This window comes from Tupaia chinensis, unplaced genomic scaffold (genome assembly GCF_000334495.1).
Source record: "Tupaia chinensis unplaced genomic scaffold, TupChi_1.0 Scaffold149501_1, whole genome shotgun sequence".
Taxonomy (NCBI): domain Eukaryota; kingdom Metazoa; phylum Chordata; class Mammalia; order Scandentia; family Tupaiidae; genus Tupaia; species Tupaia belangeri.
Genome location: NW_006209345.1, coordinates 3604713 through 3625719, shown reverse-complemented (window position 1 = coordinate 3625719; position 21007 = coordinate 3604713). Strand labels below are relative to the sequence as shown.

The window sequence follows — 21007 nt, the reverse complement described above, 5'->3', positions numbered from 1 at the left end:
GGGAAAGGGAGAAATCACCCCCCCCAGGAGGATGGCTACACTGCAGTCTCTTATCCTCTTGGGAATGGGGCACACATTTTCAAGACGCTAGGTCTGGGATTTGAACCATAGTCACCCATGTGGAAGTCCAGCACCTTAACCACTATGCCACCTGTTGGCCCCAGAGCCTATCTTCTTTTGTCTCAATTAGAGAATAGGGTTGGAGACAATGAGGAAATTTCCTTCTGAATCTGAATATATTAAAATACTTCCTAGAAAAAACTCCTTTGGGGGCCAGGTGGTGGTACAGTAATGATATACTGGACTCACAAACTCAGGGATTATCCTGGTCTTGTGTCCCTGGACCTCTTTGCGTATGCTAGGTGTATGCTTATGCTTAGGTCTGGATCTGGGTCAGCTGAGAATTGGGATGGATTGCTGAAGACCCTGTTGGATGTGCTTGTCTTTCTGTCTCAAGGTTTCAGCCTTTTTTTTTTTCCCCATAAGTGTACATTCACCATAGAGAAAGAGAGAGGGAAAGTGAGAAATCACCCCCTGAGAGGGATGGCCATGCTGCAATCTCATCTCTCAGGAATTTAAAGTCACATGCACACGTGTCCAGTGTGATTTTCAAGCTGCCAGTTTGGGGGTCAAACTGGTCAACCATGTGGGAGTCCAGTGCCTTAACCTACCACCTGCTGGCCCCTTCTTTGTACACTTTTATTCTAGCCTATCAGATTGTATTACAATTTACTGGTTTTTATGTCTGTTTCCCGTACATTATGATAACTTGTGAATAGATATTAAATCTAGATATTCATCTTGATTCTCCTAGAACTTAGTGCAGTGTTTAGTGTGTGGTGCCACTCAAACTTATGGTAGAATAAATAGGATGAATAAACTAGACCAATAAAAAGAAATAACTAGACCAATAAAAAGAAATTAAACTCATCATACCCAGAATCAGTTTCTGGGGATCCTAGTGGATCTATCTCAGGTGCCTCACACTTATTGTGGGTGTGGAAAGGGTTTAATATGTAATTGCCTAGCATACTTTTTTATTTCTGGAAGTGTGAGCCAAGTCAGTGTTGTTTGTTTTATGCAAGTAGAAAGAGTCATAAGAAACTGAAATTTGATCATTTTCTTTAACAACTATACATATTTCTATACAGACCTTTGGGTCTGCCTCTGATATTTTCAAGTCGGGAGCAGCCAATTACTACTTTCTTCAGAGAGAACTCTTATTTCAGTGACTGGAAGAAATACCGCTTGTATATGGTGCCCAATTTTGATCTCAACTTGGAAAGAGGTATGCCTCCCTCTCTTTGCACAGGAATGAAGAAACTTGAAGAATAACAGAGAAATGGGGGCCAGCAGGTGGCATGGTGGTTAAGGGCACTAGACTCCCACATGGCTCATGGACCATGGTTTGTGTCCCAGACCTGGTGGTTTGCTTTCTCACTTTCCTTCTTTCTCTCTCTCTCTCTTACTCTGTCCCTCTTGGTCAAGTTAAAATAAATAAATAAAGTTAGATAGAATAATTCTTAAAAAAAAAAAAAAAGAATATTAGAGAAATGCAAAGAAATATAAATAGTAGTTTTATATAAAAATAGAATCCAGTGATCTAATGGCTTAGGTTGGGGGCGTGGGTGTGGGCATCTGACGCAGTTTGAGAGTCCACTTAGAATGAGACAGGCAAGTGTCACATAGGCAAGCTGCAGCCATCACATTGCACATTGTCATTGTACATTGATGCTGGTTCTCTTGCTTCCTTTGCTGCCTCCTTCATGCTTAGTCATTTTTCTAGGAACTTGTTTGGGTGCATTCTGTTGTACCTTAATCTGTCAACTCCAGGGCTTTAGAAAGGTGAGAAAAAGAACAATTATACCTTTGAACTATTCTGGAAGAGAGATACTCCCTATCCACATAAAACTACTCAGGGAGCCAGCAAGTGGTGTAATGGTTGAGATGCTAGACTCCCACATGGACCTGGTGACTTGAAAATCATGCCAAGTGGACTGGCAGGTGGCATAACAGTTGTGTCACTGGACTCCTACATGGTCAACTGCAGTTCGAGTCTCAAACCCAGTGGCTTGAAACTCACGCTGGACGTGTGTGCATGCATGCCCAGAGTCCCAAGGGTAGGATGAATAAGAAGGAAGCACGGTGTGGCCATCCCCCGCTGGGGGGTGATTTCTTGCTTTCTGTGTCTTTGTCTCTCTCTGTCTCTTTGGCGAGTGCACACGCCCTATGGCAAAAACCTCTTAAAAAAAAAAAGAAAAGAAAAGACAAATGAAAATCTGAGCATGCATGCCCCAAAATCCCAAGAGGAAAATGGAGAAGAAGGGTTTGTGGCATGGCCATCCCTGCAGGAGATGATTTCTCACTTTCCCTCTCACTGCCCCTCTGGTGAGTGCATGTGTCTGTCCTATGGCAAAAAAACTAACAACAAAACGAAACAAAAACTATTTGGAAAAAAATTAAAATACAACATAAGTGTAAGACATAATAGTGTTAAACCTAGAAACCTATCTATAATGTTCAAGTGGAGCCTAACCACATTAACTTTGGGTGACTCATGCTAAAAGTTGGATGGTTAGGGACCAGCAGATGGCGTAATGGTTATGTTGCTGGACTCCCACATAGTTGACCACAGTTCAAGTCCTGGACCTGGTGGCTTAAAACCCACACTGGGCACGTGTGCATGTGTGACCAAGATCCTGAGAGGAGAATGGAGGAGAAGGGATTGCGGCGTGGCCATCCCCCCTGGGGAGTGATTTCTCACTTTCTGTCTCTGTCTCTCTCTCTCTGCCTCTCTGGTGAGTACACACTCTCTATAGCAAAAATCTCTCTTAAAAAAGATTTGGATGGTTAGTGACAGAACCAATAAATAAAGCTGGGAAATAGGAATATGCAAACATGGGCCAATGTCTAGGAGGTTGTTTTTTTTCTTTTTTTCTTTTTAAATTTTGCTGTAACATGCATGCATTCACTGGAGGAGGAGGCAGGGAGAGGAAGGAAAAGTGAGAAATAATCCCCCAGAGATGATGGCCATGCAGCAATCCTTTCTCCTTTATTTTCCTTTTGAGATTTTGTGCATGCATGCACACTTGCCTCGTGTGTTTTTCAAGCTACTGGATCTGGGTCAAACTGTGAAGTTGCCCGTGTGGGATCCAGCTGCTTTAACCACCACTGTAGTGGCTGGCCCAAGATAAGTTTCTCTCTCTTTCTCTCTCTCTCTCTCTCTATTTTTTTTTGTGTGTGTGTGAGTGGGTAGTTATTCCATTGGTAAGTATGAGAGAAGGGTGTCCTAGGATAGGGTCTCTAAAGGTAAGTGGTTTTGTGAGGAAAGAATGTTTAATAGTTGGGATGTCATGCCATTAGGATTTTGAATAGAGGGAGGACCTAGTTGAATTTCTAGTGCTCTCTACGTCTCTTTTTCTGTGATTTCCTTAATTTTTTGTCAATTCATGATGCCTGAACTTGCTCAGTTAATGCTGGAAATTAATAATATAGAAAATGTCCACTCATCTCTTTCCTTTTTTTTTTCCCTGATTACTCTGAAAGACAGAATCAGGATCCATGTTGAAGTGCCTCTCTATGTGGATCTGGAATGTAGGACTATCTTGATTGTATTCTAAAGGATAAAGGTGCTAGAAAGTGACCATAGGGCATTGGATTACTTGAAAACACAAATACATAGTTTTGTGGTTAAGATCACAGATTCTGGAGTCAGTCCAGTAAGGTCTAAAACAGTTCCACCACATATTAGCTCACATTGGGCAATATATTTAACTTATCTGTGACTCTTTTCTGATCTGTGAAAGGGCGGAAGAATGTCCTACCCAGAGTGATGTGAAAGACTCCTGGTTTTTGCAAAGAATGTTATATGGTGTCTGTCATGCAGTAAACATTTAACACAGGTTAGCTATTATCATTACTCGAGACTGAGTCTGACTTCCACCTGTTACTACCCATACCTGCCTTAGAAAGTTGTATGCAGAGTACATAAGTTTATTCTGTAGTGCCTCCTAGTCAAGGCAAAGGAATGCTGTTTGGTTTGTGTTTTACACACCCAGTCATTTTGATGTTCTTTCTGTGAGCCGCTATTAATTACTTCTATCATGTGACTTGAGAAACAGGTTCAGGAGGGGAATTAAGTGTTCACATATAGATCTCTGATGCTTACATCCTTCCTTGTTCAGGGTGTATTATCTTTAGTCATTTAACATTTTGAGGGTTTTACTTATCTTAGAAATTTGTTTAATATCTTGTCCTCTAGACTTGGTGCTTCCGGATGTGAGTTATCAGGTACAACCCAGTGAGGAAGATCAGTCTCAGAATATGGACTCTCAGGAACAAACTCTGCTACTTTTTCTCTTTGTGGATTTCCACAGTGGATTTCTGTTTCAGCAAGTGGAAATCTGGGGTAGGTACAGGAGAATGAGGCCACCTGCTTGTGTGTGCCAAATGCTTAAGAGGATAAAGAAAGGAGAACTTTGTAATACATATATCTGAGTTAGATATATGTTTATAGAATTAAGAATGTCATTAAAAAGCCTTTCTTGATAAATAAAACAAAATATATGCTCTGTGGAAAAGATCTGTATGTTGCTGCTTCACTTAAATGATAATGGTCTTAGGCTCTGTAACCTAGTGTTAAGGGAGCCAGATCCCATATGGCCAACCTTGGTTTGAGTCCCATTGAAAAAACATGTTGGGATAGGGTCTGACTCTGTGGCACAGTGGTAATATGCTGCTCAGGACAAGTTGGATCTTACATGGTGACTGTGGTTCAAATCTCTGACCTAGTCAGCTTGAAACACTCCAGGAATATGCATAAGGGGCCAGAATTTGACAGGCTGTAGGAGTGGATGTAGAGAATCATGATGTGACCAGACCCTGTGGAGAGTGTTCCTCTGTCTCTCATGAGTGCATGCACTATCATGAATAAAGAAAGAAAATACTGGAGTTGGCAGGTGGCATGGTGGTTAAGGGTGCTGGACTCCCACATTGCCAACTATGGTTTGAGTCCCAGACCTGGCAGCTTGCTTTCTCACTTTCTGTCTCTCTCTCTTTCTCTCTCTCTCACTCTGTCCCTCTCTGGTCAAATTAAAAGAAAGAGAAAGAGAATAAAATAATTCTTTTTTAAAAAAGAAAGCAAATACTAAAAATAAAAACAAAAAATTACAAAACATGCTGGGCATTGTATTTGTGTTCCCAAATCCTGACAGGATAGAGGAAAGAGAAGAAAGGATGGTGTCACGACCATGTCCTATTTGGGGGTGTCACTTTCTTTGACAGTGGAAGGGAAAATGACATTCTCAGATTTGGTTGGCCAGAAATCAGCAGACACTTAATATAATTTTCTGTATGGAGTGTATTACCTAAGATCAGTACTCAATATTATCTGGGGAGCTGCTAAAAAAATGTCCAAACCAGGTCAACCAGGTGGCATGGTGGTTAAGGCATCTGGATTCCACATGACCAACTATGGTTTGAGTCTCAGACCCAGTGGCTTGAAAAACATGCTGATGCATGTGTGTACATGCCCAAAATCCCAAGAAGAGAATAGAAAACGAGGAATTATGGTGTGGTCATCCCCCAAGGGTGCTTTCTCATTTTCTTTCTGTCCCTTTCTGTCTCTCTCCAGTGAGTGCACATGCCCTATAGTAAACTTTAAAAAAAGAGAGAGAGAGAAAAGGAAAGAAAAAAAAATTCCAAACCTCACTTCCAGGCATTCTGATTTTCTTAGGCTGAGGTAGGTCTCAGATGATTGTGATGTGTCCCAGACCTGAGCACTTTCTGTCACCATAGTACCTTTTCCAGGTAGAATCCAGAAATGTCTGCCTGTCCTAGTTCAGGCCTGCAAAGGGGTCATTGCACAAGCAATGATCTATTATCAGAAAGATTCACTCTGTGTTAGAGGGAAAGCAGTTGTTTCAGTTTGTGGTCCATGAAACACATGCATCAGAGTCATCTGGACTATTTGAAAATATGCAGGTTCCTGGGCCAATAATTTATTATTTTGCCATAATGTGAGAATCGGTTATGACTCAATAATCTGTATTGTAAACAAGATTTTCAGGTGATTCTAAACATAGCAAAATTTTCAGGATCAGCAGATGGCATAATGGTTACATCACTGGGTTCCCATATGGTTGACAGCAGTTAGAGTCCCATACCCGGCAACTGAAAACTCACACTGGGCACGTATGTGTACATGCCCAGGGTCCCAAGAGGAGAATGGAAGAGAAGGGATTGTGGCGTGACCATCCCCCTGGGGAGTGATTTCTCACTTTCTGTCTCTCTGTCTCTCTCTGTCCTTCTGGTGAGCTCACATGTCGTATAGCAAAAATCTAAAAATATATATATATGTATATATTACATATATATGTGTGTATGTATATACAGCAAAATTTTGAAAAATACCGAATGTGAGCTGGAGTTGACTTATTCATTTTAATCCAGGAAACACTGAGACATAAATTTAAGTGTTTCTCAATGTCCTCCTACACTGAGGGACGTCATGAGGAGAAGTAGAAGTTATAAAAGTTTGAGAGGGGTTCATAAGCCTCCATTTAGTTTTTCCTAATACATTTATACATTCTGCTTTCTCTGTAGGCCAATGTATTTTCATGAAATTTTATTCTCCAGGCATTCCGTTGTTGTTCAGTGTGGGTCCCAGTGAGTCATATGAGAAATGAGATAAATGAGGTGGCTTGCAATCCTAGATCAGAAAAGCTCATTGACGGATGCCAGCTATTTGTTGAACAAACCATTGTCAACTGTGGGATTCTTCCTGCTGCTGCCTTCTCCCCAGCTCCTCCTACCTTTTTTCAATATGTACTTACTCATACAGGCTTTCCTGGGCTATGGCTTTAACTCTTTATTTGAGTTGGTATTCTTTGCTACCCTGCTGTTCCATTAAGGACAGGAAAATGGGAAACAGAAGAAACTCAAACTAATGAGACTTCAGTAAGGTGAGGATTACTAGGGCTGTCATCTGACCTGTGCTCACATAGACAGAGGCTAATAAGAGAAGCAGCTTAGTATTGTGAAAAGGATGTCAGGGTAGACTCAAGAGACCTGGGTTTAATTTTAGCACTGCTTCTAGCTTCCTTAGTTATTTATGGGAGACAAGTCACATAAATTATCTGAACTCCCTTTTCATATCTTGAAGATGAGATTGACTCAGCGGTGGAGGAACACATTGGTAAGACACTGCTACTTGGAATCTGAAACTACATGAGAGGTCCAGGCTTGGTTTGGCTCAATCTAACCAGTTTGGGTGCAGAGGCACGTGCCTGTAGTCCTAGCTAGCTGGGAAGCTGGGACAGGAGATTTGGGATATAGTAAGACCTTATGAAAAATCTCTTTTTTTTCTCTTCTGTCTCTCATGTAAAAATTTTAATTAATAAAAAAAATTTAAAAAGAACATGAGATTGTTAGATTAGGTAATACCAAAGGCCTTTCCAAGTCTAAAATCTGTCTTAAGACTTAAGATTTGCTATCTTCTGGTACTTTTTTTTAAGGTCTGCCAGAAGGTAATCCTAGGATAATGGAAGCCTGATACCATGTTCTAAATGCTAATAAACATACTTTAAGAGCTCCAATTCTTCAGACACCAGTGTTACCTATCATTCCTGTAGTACTATGATAATTTATGTACTTCCAGTTAAATGGATTCTGAGGACTTGTCATAGCTCAGTAATTGTACTCAGTATTGAATTAAAAAGAGATTCATGGGGCCAACAGGTGGTGGTTAAGGTGATAAACTCTCACATGGCTGACCAAGGTTCAAGTCCTGGACCGGGTAACTTGCTTTTTCATTTTCCTCTCTGTCTCTGTCTCTGGTCAAATTAAAATAATAAATAAGTAAATATAAATAAAAAAATATTTTAAAACCATTCATTAGTAAACGTAGTAAGTGTCTTTTAAAATCATATACATCTGGTAGTTAGGACTAACCCTGAAGAAAATGTACAGTGTGAGGAGGTAGCCATAGATAGAGACGCTATGATTTTACTCTCTCTTTTGCCTTCTTTCTCATATCCTTGAAATCTTTATCCAGATCTCCTTCTTTTGGAAACAGATTGTGCAGAGTTACAGTCTGTTTCCATGTGTCTTAAAAAAATCCGTAATTGGCCTTCTGCCTACCTTGTCATGGTAACTTTCTATGATTAACTTGTTATTTTGCCACGACGTCAAAAGCATCTGGTGGTATCAGCAGTTTTAGGAATGAACTTCAGCTTTTTAATTAAATTTCTGCTTTCAAAGGGGGTCTGATTTCTTGAAGCAATTCTTAGGACCAAACTGTAGAAAATAGTAATCCAGATGATATACCATCCTAAGAGTAATAATATCTTCCCTTTGAATATTTCAAAACACTTTATATACATTATTGCAGTTTATCTACACAACATACTTAGGAGAGCAAGTGATATAAGCCATTTTCTGCACTGTAGTGGGAAAAGTGAAGTGACTTAGTCATCATTAGCTGGTGGTAGAAATGACCCTACAATCTGTGTTCTCCTACCTCTAACTCCAGACTGCTCTTGAGCTAACCACACACTACCCTCTCTACAGGGAAAACACTATGTGCCTTAAAGTAGAAATGTTCCTCTTGCTTTCATTTTTAAAGTTTATATATATATATGTGTGTGTGTGTGTGTGTGTGTGTGTGTGTGTGTACATATATATTTATATATATATTTACTTTTTTATTGCCCAAGAGCATGTGTGCTTGCCAGAGATAAAGTATTCTCCAATTGGGTGTGATCACATTGCAATCCTTTTTCCTCCATTTCTCCATCCTGTCAGGATTTGGGGCATGCATGCACACACTACCATCAAGTTTGTTAAGCTGCTGGGGCCGGGATTTGAACCATGGTGGACTACGTGGTATCTGACTAAAAAGCACAACACTTAACCACCATGCTAAGGGGCTGGGTGCCCTCTGGTTTACATTTTTAATGCAGTCTTGAAAAAAGCCAGGCAGCCTTAGGTTACTTCACCATAGTATCTTTGAACAGACTATCCAGAGGAGAGGAGAAAAACACTGAGAACAGAAAGATTAGTAACGAAGAATTTACCCAGTTTCCCTGTAAAGTGAATTCATTTTCTTGTGGTTGCTTCCTCAGGATTAGTAGATGATAGCCTATTGTTTGATTACACATTTTTGCCCTTTGTTCTCTAGTGTTAGCTTTTCTGAATAACGCTGAGCAGTGGTGCCTATGATTACTTTATCAGATAGTCTCTCATTTTAAAAGACTTTATACCTGGGGTCAACAGGTGGTGTGGTGTTTATGGGCACTGGACTCCCACATGGCTGACCGTGGTTCGAGTCCTGAACCTGGCAGCTTGCTTTTTCACTTTCCTTCTTTCTCTTTCACACTCTGCCCCTCTCTGATCAGATTAAAATAAATAAATAAAGTTAAATAAAATAATAATTGTTTAAAAAGACTTTATACAAACAGTTCTTAGAGACATCTTGGTGAGTTTTCACCTTTTCTTTACCATGGCACACTTGAAATCATTGACACATTGTCAGTAACGCTGGCTCAATGCAATGGTGATGTTCTGATAGGAATGGCGCAGGTAGACACACTCCAGGAGACTTCCTTCTCCCTCTTTCTCTTCTCTTTTATGAGTCATCAGTATCACTGTCTATCATATGTAGCATATATTTATGTTATGAAATAAGCAGGATCCTTCATTTATTTCTTCAAAAATAATTGTATTCTTCATTAATTTTTCTAAACTTTAAAAAATTAAGTGGGAACTGTGTGGGTTTGTAAGTTGCTAAGGGTTTTGGTCTAAAAAAAGTAATTATTTGTGCATAGGAAGAAGTTGTCTCTTCTAAGAGACATCTTTTCCAGTGTCAAGCCCTGAATCAGTGATATGAACAGTAATCTTGGAGAAATCATCTCTGCTCATGGTTACTAACATTTCTGTCCCCTTAGGAGTCCACACTTTGCTCACAACTCATCTTAGTGCCATCCTCATGAAAAGCCACAGTGTGGTGCGAGATTCCATCCAGTTCACTGTGGACCAAGTCTTAGAGCAGCATCACGAGGCTACCAAGGTAATAAGAATTCACAGCTTCCTATCTCCTACTCACTTAGAAAAAGATATCAAGAGTATATGGCAGGGGGACCAGCAGTTAGTGTAATGGCTATGTCACTTGATTCCTATGTAGTCAACCGTGGTTCAAGTCCCGGACCTGGCGGCTTAAACTCACACCGGGCGCATGTGCGTGCATGCCCAAGATCCCGAGAGGAAAATGGAGAAGAAGGGATTGCAGCATGGCCATCCCCCCAGGGGATGATTTCTCGCTTTCTGTCTCTCTGTCTCTGTCTTTCTGGCGAGCACACGTACCCTATAGCAAAAATGTCTCAAAAAAAAAAGAGTATATGGCAGGCAGGGCCTATGAGCCATTTCTTCCTTAAATGTCCCTTCTCTCTTCTTCTGTCTCCTGAGGTCATCATGTAACACTGCATCTAGCCTAGGAACTCCAGCTTTAGTTAGATGTGTCACTATAACCAGCTTGTGTAGTCTTACCTCCCAATGGTAAGACTAGGTGTGTTTGGGTAAGTAGGGACAGAGATAATAGAGAAAAATGACTGATAATGTAACTCTTATCTACACATTTTCCCTTTTCACACATACTTCTGGAGCAGCTGCTTCACTAAATCTTACATTTTTCACCCATTTCCTACTTGTAATACCGCTTCTTGCTGGAATTTCTGAATCTCTCCATCCTATATGCTTTTGAGAAGATATTTCTTACTTCATATGGTCCCCTATTCAGGTAAAAACACACTAAGAGAGTAAAACTTAAAGTTTTTTCACTTTTTTTAATTGCCAGCAAGTACATGCACTCATCAGAGAGATAGAATGAGATAGGGAGAAAGCAATTCAATGGGGTGTGGTCCCGCTGCAATCCCTTCTCCATTTCTTCATCTTGGTGGGACTTGAGGCATGCGTGCACATGTATTTATTATGTTTTTCAAGCTGCTAGGGCTGGGATTTGAACTGCTATTGACTCCCTTAACCACTAGGCTATGGGGCAAGCCCTAAATCTTTTTTTTTAAAGTATATTTGTTTCATTGTTCAGTTCCTTGTGCTTGTCTTTTCTGAATGTGTCTAAGTCATCTCTGTGAAAGAATACTTAAAATTTTATTTTAATCTCTAGGTGTCATGAATGATCTCAGTATTGTTATAAAGGAGGAATTGCTAAAATTTTGTCCTGACTGAAATCTAGTGATTCCCTTTAGGATTCTCTAAACCAGGAGCTTGTGATGAATACAGTGTCCTCTTACTTGTTTTGTCTAGGCTCATCAGAAACTTCAGGCCTCACTCTCAGTGGCCGTGAATTCCATCATGAACATCGTGACTGGAAGCACCAGCAGCAGCTTCCGAAAGATGTGTCTCAAGACCCTTGAAGTTAGTGAGAGATGGTGGATGCTTTGTAGTGTCAGAGTTTTAATGATATTCTACTACTTATCTTTGTATATATACAATGCTTTCAGAAACATTACTTCATTTGCTCTTACTATGATCATGTATAGTAGTAGGCTTACGTATTTTAAGAAATGTTTGTTGAATGAATAGTAGTGTATATACCATTTTGTAAATGAGGCAACAAATTACTGGGTCATTGGAAAAACATGACATACTTTTTTATGCAAAAAGACTTTCTGACCACCCAATATTTAAGATTTATACTTCCCTTAGATCACATAGCTAGTTAAGATAGAGCTAGGATTAGATTCATGATTACCAATTCCTTGTTGAAGAATGCTCTGCTACCTCATGATGACAGAAGACACTGGAAATAACTGAGAAATCCTAAGTACTACATATGTGACAGAATGGAATGTTTGGTAATCACAGGTTTGGGATCAAATCCCAACTTATTTACTTACTAGCTACTAGGCCTAAACTTCTCTGGGCGTCATCTACAAACTGGAAAGAATAATAGTACCTCACATTATTATGAGAGCGAGGGCTAAATGCATGTTGTGGTCTAAATGTTTGTATCTCCTCAAAATTCATACGTTGAAGTCCTAATCCCTAAGGTGATGGTATTAAGAAGTATGAGGGAAACCTGAACAAGGCCCCTCAGTCCCAGATAAAAACCTCTCACCCCAGTTCCTCTTCCACAACCCATTTTCCAGGACTTCTCTTGGGAGCTCTGTTTTTCCTTCCCTCTCCTTCAATAAACTCCCCTCTTTGCTATACCTAAAAAAAAAAAAAAAAAAAAAGGAAGGTATGAGGTCTTTGGGAGGTGATTAGTCACCAGGCTCCATACTCATGCATGAGATTAGTGCCTTTAATAAAAGAAGCCCCAGAGAGACCCTTGCCCTTCTACCATGTGAGAATACAATGAGAAGTGGATGGTCTGCAGCCCAGAAAAAGACTGCCTAGTATCTAACCATACTGACACCCTGATCTCAGGCTTCCAGACTCCACAACAGTGGGAAATCAATTTCTATTGTTTATAAGCTACCCAGTCTACAATAATTTGTTTCTATTGTTTATAAGCCATTCAGTCTACAGGAAAATAGACTAAGATAATGTAAAAATGAATAACAATAGGTTCTCAGTAAATGTTAGTTTTTTTCCTCCTTTTTAGGGATGTGTGCTGACCTATTAGTATTGTCAGTGTGTAACACATTCATTCCATGTTTGTTGTTTCATTTTGTTTTCCTTTTTTTTGAGAGAGAGATTTTCGCTATAGGGCGTGTGCGCTTGCCAGACAGACAGAGAGAGAGAGAACAGAAAGCGAGAAATCCCCCCCCGGATGGATGGCCACGCTGCAATCCCTTCTCCTCCATTCTCCTCTCGGGATCTTGGGCACGCACGCACACGTGCCCAGCGTGAGTTTCAAGCTACTGGGTCCGGGACGCGAACTGCGGTCGAGTACGTGGGAGTCCAGCAACATAGCCATTATGGTAACTGCTGGTCCCTGTTTTCCTTTTTTTCTTGAAAAGATAGTTTAACACAAAAATTTAAATAATAACTAATTAATCACTGTGATTTTTAATTTTTGCATATTATCTCATATATATTATATAGTTATAACCAAAGCATTCTATTTTCATATATTATATAATTCAATATTCTCCATGTTTCAGCAGTCTTAGAATTTTGTTTTGGTTAACCAGTATTCCACTGTGTAGTTTTTGTTTTTGTTTTTGTTTGCTATAGAGCATATGCACTCTCTAGGGATAGGGAAGAGAGAGAAAACATGCCCAGGGAGGATGGCCATGCTGCAGCCCTTTTCTTTCATTCTCCTCTCAGGATTTTAGGCATACATGTACCCATGCCCAGAATGTTTTTCAAGTAACCGGGTCCAGGACTTGAGCCATATAGTCAACCATGTGGAATCCAGCTGTCTTAACCATGCTGCCATGGACCGGCCCTCTACTGTGTTGTTTTAATCTAAAGTAATAAACCATTCTTCTGGAGGATATACAATGTTTATCTTTCATACTCTGGCTTTTTTTACTTAGCACTGAACCATCTATATGCATCCACTTCTTATCAAATAATATGGTCTTATTCTTTATGTCTGAGAAATATTCCATGGTGTATATATGCCACATTTTTTCACTCTAGTCATCAGTTCTTGGACACTTAGGTTGATTCTATGTCTTAGAAATTGTGAATCATGCTGCAGTGAACATGGGTGTGCAAATGTCTTTCTAACATTTTTTCTGTCTTTGGGGTAAATACTGAGGAATTGGATTACTGTGTCATGTGGTGGTTCCATTTGTAGGTTTTTTAGGAACTCCATATTGTTTTCCAGAGTGGCTGTACTAATTTACATTCCCACCAACAGTATAGTAGGGAACCCTTTTGCTGCAGTCTCATCGTCGCTAGTCATTCTTTGTTTATTTGTTTGTTTGTTTGTTTGTTTTTTTGATCATAGCCATTCTAACAGGGTAGTAAATTGTATCTTATTGTGGTTTTGTTTATATTTCCCTTCAGATAAGATACATTGAGCATTTTTCATACGCTTATTGGCCATTTCTATGTCTTCCTTAGAGAGTTGTCTTTTCAGCTCATTTATTCATTTAAAAAATTTTTTGCCTGTGACTTGCTTGAATTTTGTATATATCCTGATTATCAATTCCTTATCAGAGGCATAGTTTGCACATATGTTCTCCCATTCTGTGGATTGTCTCTTTACCCTGCTTAATTTTTCCTTTGCTGTGCAGAAGTTTTTTTAGTGTGATATAATCTCACTTGTCTATTTTTGGAATTACTGCCTATGTATTAAGAATCTTATTTAAGAAAAATGTTTTCCTATTCCAGTGTCTTCAAGTGTTTCTCCTGTGTTTTCCACCAGTAGTTTCATAGTTTAGGCTTTGATCCATTTTGAGTTGATTTTTGTTAATGGTGAAAGGTAGGGTCCTATTTCTTTTTCTTTTTCTTTTTTCTTTCTTTCTTTTTCTTTTTTTATTTTTTATTTATTTATTTATTTATTTTGCAGGTGAATATCTAGTTCTTTCAGCACCATTTGCTGAAGAAAATCTGTTTTCTTCACTGGCTTGTTTTCTGTCTTTAGTTAAAAAATCAGCTGGCAGTACCAGCAGATAGTGTAATAGCCACATTGCTGGACTCCCATGTAGTCAACTGCAGTTCGAGTCTTGGACCCAGTGGCTTAAACTCATGCCAGGCACGTGTGCATGCATGCCCAAGATCCCAAGAGGAGAATGGAGGAGAAGGGATTGCACATGGCCATCCTTCCTGGGGTTGGGGTGGGGGGTGGTTTCTTGCTTTCTGTCTCTCTGTCTCTCTCTGTCTTTCTGGTAAGCACATGTGCCCTATAGCAAAAACCTCTCAAAAAAAAAATCCATTGACTATATGTTTGGAGTTTATTTTTGGATTCTCTATTCTGTTCCATTGGTCTATGTGTGTTGTGCCAATACTGTGCTGTTTTGGTTATCATAGCTTTGTGATATATTTTAAGATCAGGTATGGTTCCTTTAACTCTAACTTCCTGCAATTCTATATTAAAAAGTAGAAGGCTGTTGCCCATTCCCTGTAGGTGCAAACTTCTTTTGTTCTCTTCTCTAAAAGGCTTACCTAAGGAAAAGCTCTAGTATCAGCCTCATTTGTTTAGTAGAACCTCTATTCTCTTGGAACTTGTTTTACAAAAGAGCAGTTTAAATGATGCTTTCATGACAGAAGAATCTCAGGATATTTATCTCCTGTAGAAATAGGAGAACAAAGACCTTGCCTGAAGGATCTTGCTTAGGTGACAGAAATGGAAAGACATACAGGAACCCACAATTGTCTTGTGCCAAATAGCCCAGGCTTTCTTTCTACTTCTCTTGTCTCTGTAGAGACTAAGGAAAGTCCTAACAAAAAATAAAGTATTTCAACTTCTCATCTCTCACCATGCGAACTTCTTGTGAATACTTACCCCTTGATCCAGTCCTAAAACTGAACACATTCTATTTCTGAACCATTTTAGGCGGCTGACACACAGGAGTTTGGGACAAAACTGCATAAAGTATTTCATGAAATCACCCAGCACCGATTTTTTCACCACTGCTCATGTGAGGTAAAGGAGGTAAGTGTAAAGTAATAGTCAGTACTTGGTAGAAATCTTCTATTTTAACATATGGGAATTCTGAATTCAGGCTGGGTAGATACAAGTGCTTTAGATTGCATTATCAGAGCTTAACCATTCCACAAGGAAAACTGCAGTTTATAGAAACTTTATAGAACATAGTATTGCATTAAGTTTAAGAGCATGATTAGACATTGCTTGAATTCCATTTCTGCCACTAACTAGTTGTTAGCATTATTGTGGAAGTTATTTAACCGACGTAAGCTTCAATGTTTTTATCAGTAGAATAGGAATGACGTATGTCTGAAATGATTATTGTGAGGTTTGAGTAAGATAATGTATGTAAGGGACTAGCAGATGGCATAAGGATTACATTGCTGGACTCCCACATAGTTGACCAAGGTCCGAGTCCCAGACCCAGCGGCTTCAAACTCATGCTGGGTGCATGTGCGTATATATATATATATATACACACACTCTGTTTGCCTTTTTGGATACTGGAGATCTAGATTTGTATTAGTTGGGGGTCTCTACATGGAGGTTTTATAACTTCATCTATTTTTGTGATAGTCTCCTGAAGTAAGTCAAGGAAAATTACACAGTAACTAGGAAATTCTGTATATTTTTTATTTCTGGTGTAGCTGATAGAAATGGTGCAACTGAAACCCACTTTTCTGGCTCCCTTGGCTCAAGTCAGTAGGATTAACTTTTCTAGAACCTAAAATATAGGATGAATAAATAAAAGAGGTTAAAGATAATTATTATACAGTGACTTCTGGCCAAGATGGAGTAGCAAAAACTGGGTTTACCTCTTGCCAAAAAATAACAAAAATTCCAGACACAGAATATGAAACAATGGGTCTCAAGACATTGAACATCAGACAACAAAATGGAATAGTCATTACTACGAGATAAAAAAAATTTTTTTTTCACCAGACAAAATTATGACTGCCACAGCATCCTGCCTAGAGAAAGTATGGAGGTCATGGGACAGGGAGAGGAAAAATAGTCAAAGCCTGGTAGTCTCCCTAAGTTGTATTCAAGGATGCCAAGGTAGCTAAAAATTTCAGAACAGAAAACCAAAAGGATGAGAGCTGCAAGAGAGAGAATTCTGGAGATCTACAGAAGTTCTCCTTCTAATATTCATTTGAGTACCAGCTTGTTTTGTGAAGAAAGTATTCAGGTAAAGAACCACTCAGAAAGATTAGAAGGAACAAAATGGGGAGCTTACACAAAACTAGGAATAGTGACTGTTTCCATCAACCAGACAGGAAAACCTCATAATTTACAGAGCACTAAGTAAAATAAGAATCTTGCCTCAGGAGTAAAGAAAAATTAAACTTACAATAAACGCTTCTCTGGTCCTGTCTAACAAAGCTTAAATGCAGAAGCAACACCTGAAAGGATCACACTATTTCCAAATAATTCAATGGCATCACAGAACAAAGTTCAAGATAATGTAAGTATATACATATATGTATAAATATATACATATATATGTATATATTTAATTCTTGCCAGAGGGCACATGCACTCACCAGAGAGGGACAGAGAGAAACAGAGGGACATGGTCATGCTAAATCCTTTCTCCTCCATTTCTTCAATCTGTCTGGATTTTGGGCATACATACGCATGCACCCAACATGTTTTCCAAGCCACCAAGGCTGTAATTAGAATGATGGTCAGTTGGCCATGTGGGATCCAGCCCCCTTAACCACCAAGAATATAGAAGTACAAAGTATCCCACACTAGGGGCAATGATGGTGCAGTGGTAAAGTGCCCATGATCTGGGGCTGGCTGAAGGCTAGAAATGGATTGCAGCATCTCTGAAACCCTGTTGGGTGTACTGTCTCTCTCTCCTCTCACTCTTTGTCTCTTTTACTCACAGCAAATAAGTAAATGAATAAAATATCCATTATCCACCAAGGTAATATTCACAGGGCCTTGCATACAATTAAAAATTAACAGGCTTGGGGACCAGCAGGTAGAGTGGTGGTTAAGGTGCTGGATACTCCCACATGGCTGACCACGGGTCAAGTCCTGGACCTAGCAGCTTACTTTCTCATTTTCCTCTCTCTCTCTCTCTCTGGTCAAATTAAAATAAATGAATGAATAAATAAAATTAAATAAAAAATAATTCTTAAAAAAAGTATCAGGCTTCTTAAAAAGCAGGAAAAAACACCCACAATGAAAAGAAAACTCAGTCAATACTGATCCAGAACTGATATGCAGATAGAACTGGTAGACAAAGTCATTAAAATACTATTATTTTTTTCAATATGTGACAATTTTTATTGTGTGGTTATTTTTGTGAGGATGGGGGAATTTGACCTCAAAAACAATGTTCCATTTAAGGATGTTTTATGGAGAAATTACCATCAGGACTGATATTCAAATTATCTTTAGTGTTGCAAGACTCACATGGTAAGCATAAAACTCCTACACTGTTCAGTAGTGTGCATACACTCTGGAAAACAAAAAGGCATTAATACAGCTGTTTCTTTTAAGAAGATATTCAGACAACAGGAATGAACATTAAGATACTAGGATAAGATGATAACACAACTAATACAATTTTACTGGTATTCATTTGGGGAGGGGGGAATTAAACTCATTACCAAAAAAAAGGTGTTTTTAATACATAGTGTTATGGGGCTGGCAGGTGGTATGGTAGTTAAGGTACTAGACTTCCACATTGCCAGCCACAATTTGAGTCCTGAACCTGGAGGCTTGCTTTCCTATTTTTCCTTTCTCTCTCTCTCTGTCTCTCTCTGGTCAATTTAAACAAATAATAATGATAATAAATGAAATAAAATAATTCTTTACCAAAAAAAATGTAGTGTTATATCCCTGCTGCTGTGTCACAAAAATAGGCTTGCCAAGGCAAGTGGAGTATATGTATGTTTAAACCTCACAATACTGCAATCAAGTACAACGATAAATAATACTGAAAAAGTTTATCATTTGATCAGTTGAGAATACTTTCAAGACATTTAAGTAGCTTACCCATTGGAGATTTCTAAGCTATTCACATTGACAGTTACATTTATTGTAGAACCTATTTCACAAGAGGCACAAACCAGTTGTTTTGGTTAAAATATGATGGAAAAGCATTTCTTAGGTTATACATAAAAGTAACGATATTGGGCCAACCCTGTGGTAAAGCGGTAATTCAACACACCGTGATACTGTTCTCTCATTGGAATGTCCTGCGTTGTGTCCTAAGGGTCTTCCTATAAACGCCAGGTTCGTGCTTATGCCCATGTTCTGGGCTGGCTGAGACATGGGTAGACTGAGGCATGACAGCCCTTTTGGGGAGTGTACTCCTTTCTCTCTCTTATGGAAGAAATAAATAAACTAAAAGTAATAATAATAATAATAACAGTATTAAGCGGTCTAATGGCAATCACTGGCTGCTTAAATGAATGATATCTTCTTAATTCATTGTGTTAAAAGAGCCAAGTAGAATGGGGGAAAAAAAGAACAAAATTTAATACTATTCCAATGGACTTAACTAGAGAAATGGAAGTTCCACAAGGTCCAGATGGCATTTGAATTTCATTTTACAATGATTTTTCTTCAAGTGAAGCTACTACATTGTCCCCATAGAGCAGTTATTATTTTATTATAGGAAGCTTGAGGAAAAGTTAAAGATATAGATATGTAAATAGGATAAAAAAAGACCCAAGAAATTTTTTTGGAGATGAAAACTACAATGTCTGAGATGAAAATTACACTGAGTAATACTAATGGCACATTGGAAACTTGAGGAAAAACATACAACAATAGAAACTATCTGAAATGGGGCCAGCAGATGGTATAATGGTTACATCACTGGCCTCCCACATGGCCAGTCGTGGTTCAGAGTCCCAGACCCAGAGGCTTTAAACTCATGCCAGGCACATGTGCATGCATGCCCAAATCTCGAGAGGAGAATGGAGAAGGGATTGTGGCATGATTTTTCACTTTCTTTCTCCCTGTCTCTCTGGCAAGCGCATGCGTACCATGGCCAAAATCTCTTAAAAACAAATAAATAATAGAATAAAATAAAAAAAGAAAAGAAACTATCTGAAATGAAACAGACTAAAAGTCAATAAATAATAAAGTATCAGTAAGTTATGGAACAATTTCAATCGGCCTTAATAAACACGTAATTAGACAATCTAACAAAGAGGGATGTGGGGAAAAGAAAATATATATGAAGAAGTAATGGCTGAAGTTCTTCCAAATTTGATGAAATCTATAACCTAAGAACCTCACTGAACTAACTCCAAGCCAAGAAACATTTAAAAAGCAACATCAAGACATATGACAATTAAATTAGTTAAAACCCCTGGTGAAGAGGACATCTTTAAAACAGACAGAGCATCGATGGCCTAGTGGTAAGGGAGCCAGATCCCATATGGTCAGCTGTGTTTGGTTCAAATCCCAGTCCATGTTTGAAAAACATGCTGGATATGTGTGCTTGCATGCATGCTCAAAATCCCAATAGGAAGTAAAAGAGAAAGCATTGTGACATGACTGCTCCACTGGGGATGGAGTGCTTTCTCTCTCTCTTTCTCCCTGGCAAATGCCCATGTCCTCTGGTCAAAAATAAATAAATAAGGCGGGGGGGGGAAGGGAACCAGCAGTTAGCGTAATGGCTATGTCGCTGGACTCCCACGTAGTTGACCGCGGTTGGCGTCCCGGACCCAGTGGCTTAAAATTCACGCTGGGCACGTGTGCATGCGTGCCCAAGATCCCGAGAGGAGAATGGAGGAGAAGGGATTGCGGTGTGACCATCCCCCCTGGGGGGTGATTTCTCGCTTTCTGTCTCTCTGTCTCTGTCTGTCTGGCGAGCGCACGCTCCCTACAGCGAAAACCTCTCCAAATAAATAAATAAATAAATAAGGGGCGTGGTGGTGCCCTCCCTATGGCAAAAATAAATAAATAAGTAAATAATATACAAGAGGGACCAGCAGTTGGCGTAATGGCTATGTCGCTGGACTCCCATGTAGTCGACCATAGTTTGAGTCCCGGATCTGGAGTCTTAAACTCACGCTGGGAGCATGTGCGAGCGTGCCCAAGATCCCGAGGAGAGAATGGAGGAGAAGGGATTGTGTTGTGGCCATCCCCTTTGTTGGTTTGGGCCCTCCCCTTTGGGGGGGGTGATTTATTGCTTTCTGTCTCTCTGTCTCTCTCTGTCTTCCTGGCAAGTGCACGCACCCTACAACAAAACCCTCTCCAAAATAATAATAATAATAATAATAATAATGTACAAGAAAACAAAGATAAGGATTATAGTCAGTTTCTCATTCTCCTCTCGGGGTCTTGGGCACGCACGCACACGCGCCCGGCGTGAGTTTTAAGCCACCGGGTCCGGGACACGAACTGCGGTCGACTACATGGGAGTCCAGAGACATAGCCACTATGCTAACTGCTTTTTCCCAACCTAGAATT

General features: G+C 39.5%; 1 protein-coding gene across 1 annotated transcript in view; it reads left to right on the top strand.

The window, feature by feature from the left end:
* TOP6BL (TOP6B like initiator of meiotic double strand breaks) overlaps positions 1 to 21007 on the top strand; it is a 153048-nt gene that overhangs the window by 101951 nt on the left and 30090 nt on the right. The window contains 5 exon segments of the mRNA XM_027769429.1: positions 1138 to 1288; positions 4262 to 4408; positions 9945 to 10066; positions 11317 to 11427; positions 15470 to 15568. Coding sequence (XP_027625230.1) covers positions 1138 to 1288; positions 4262 to 4408; positions 9945 to 10066; positions 11317 to 11427; positions 15470 to 15568 — 630 coding nt within the window.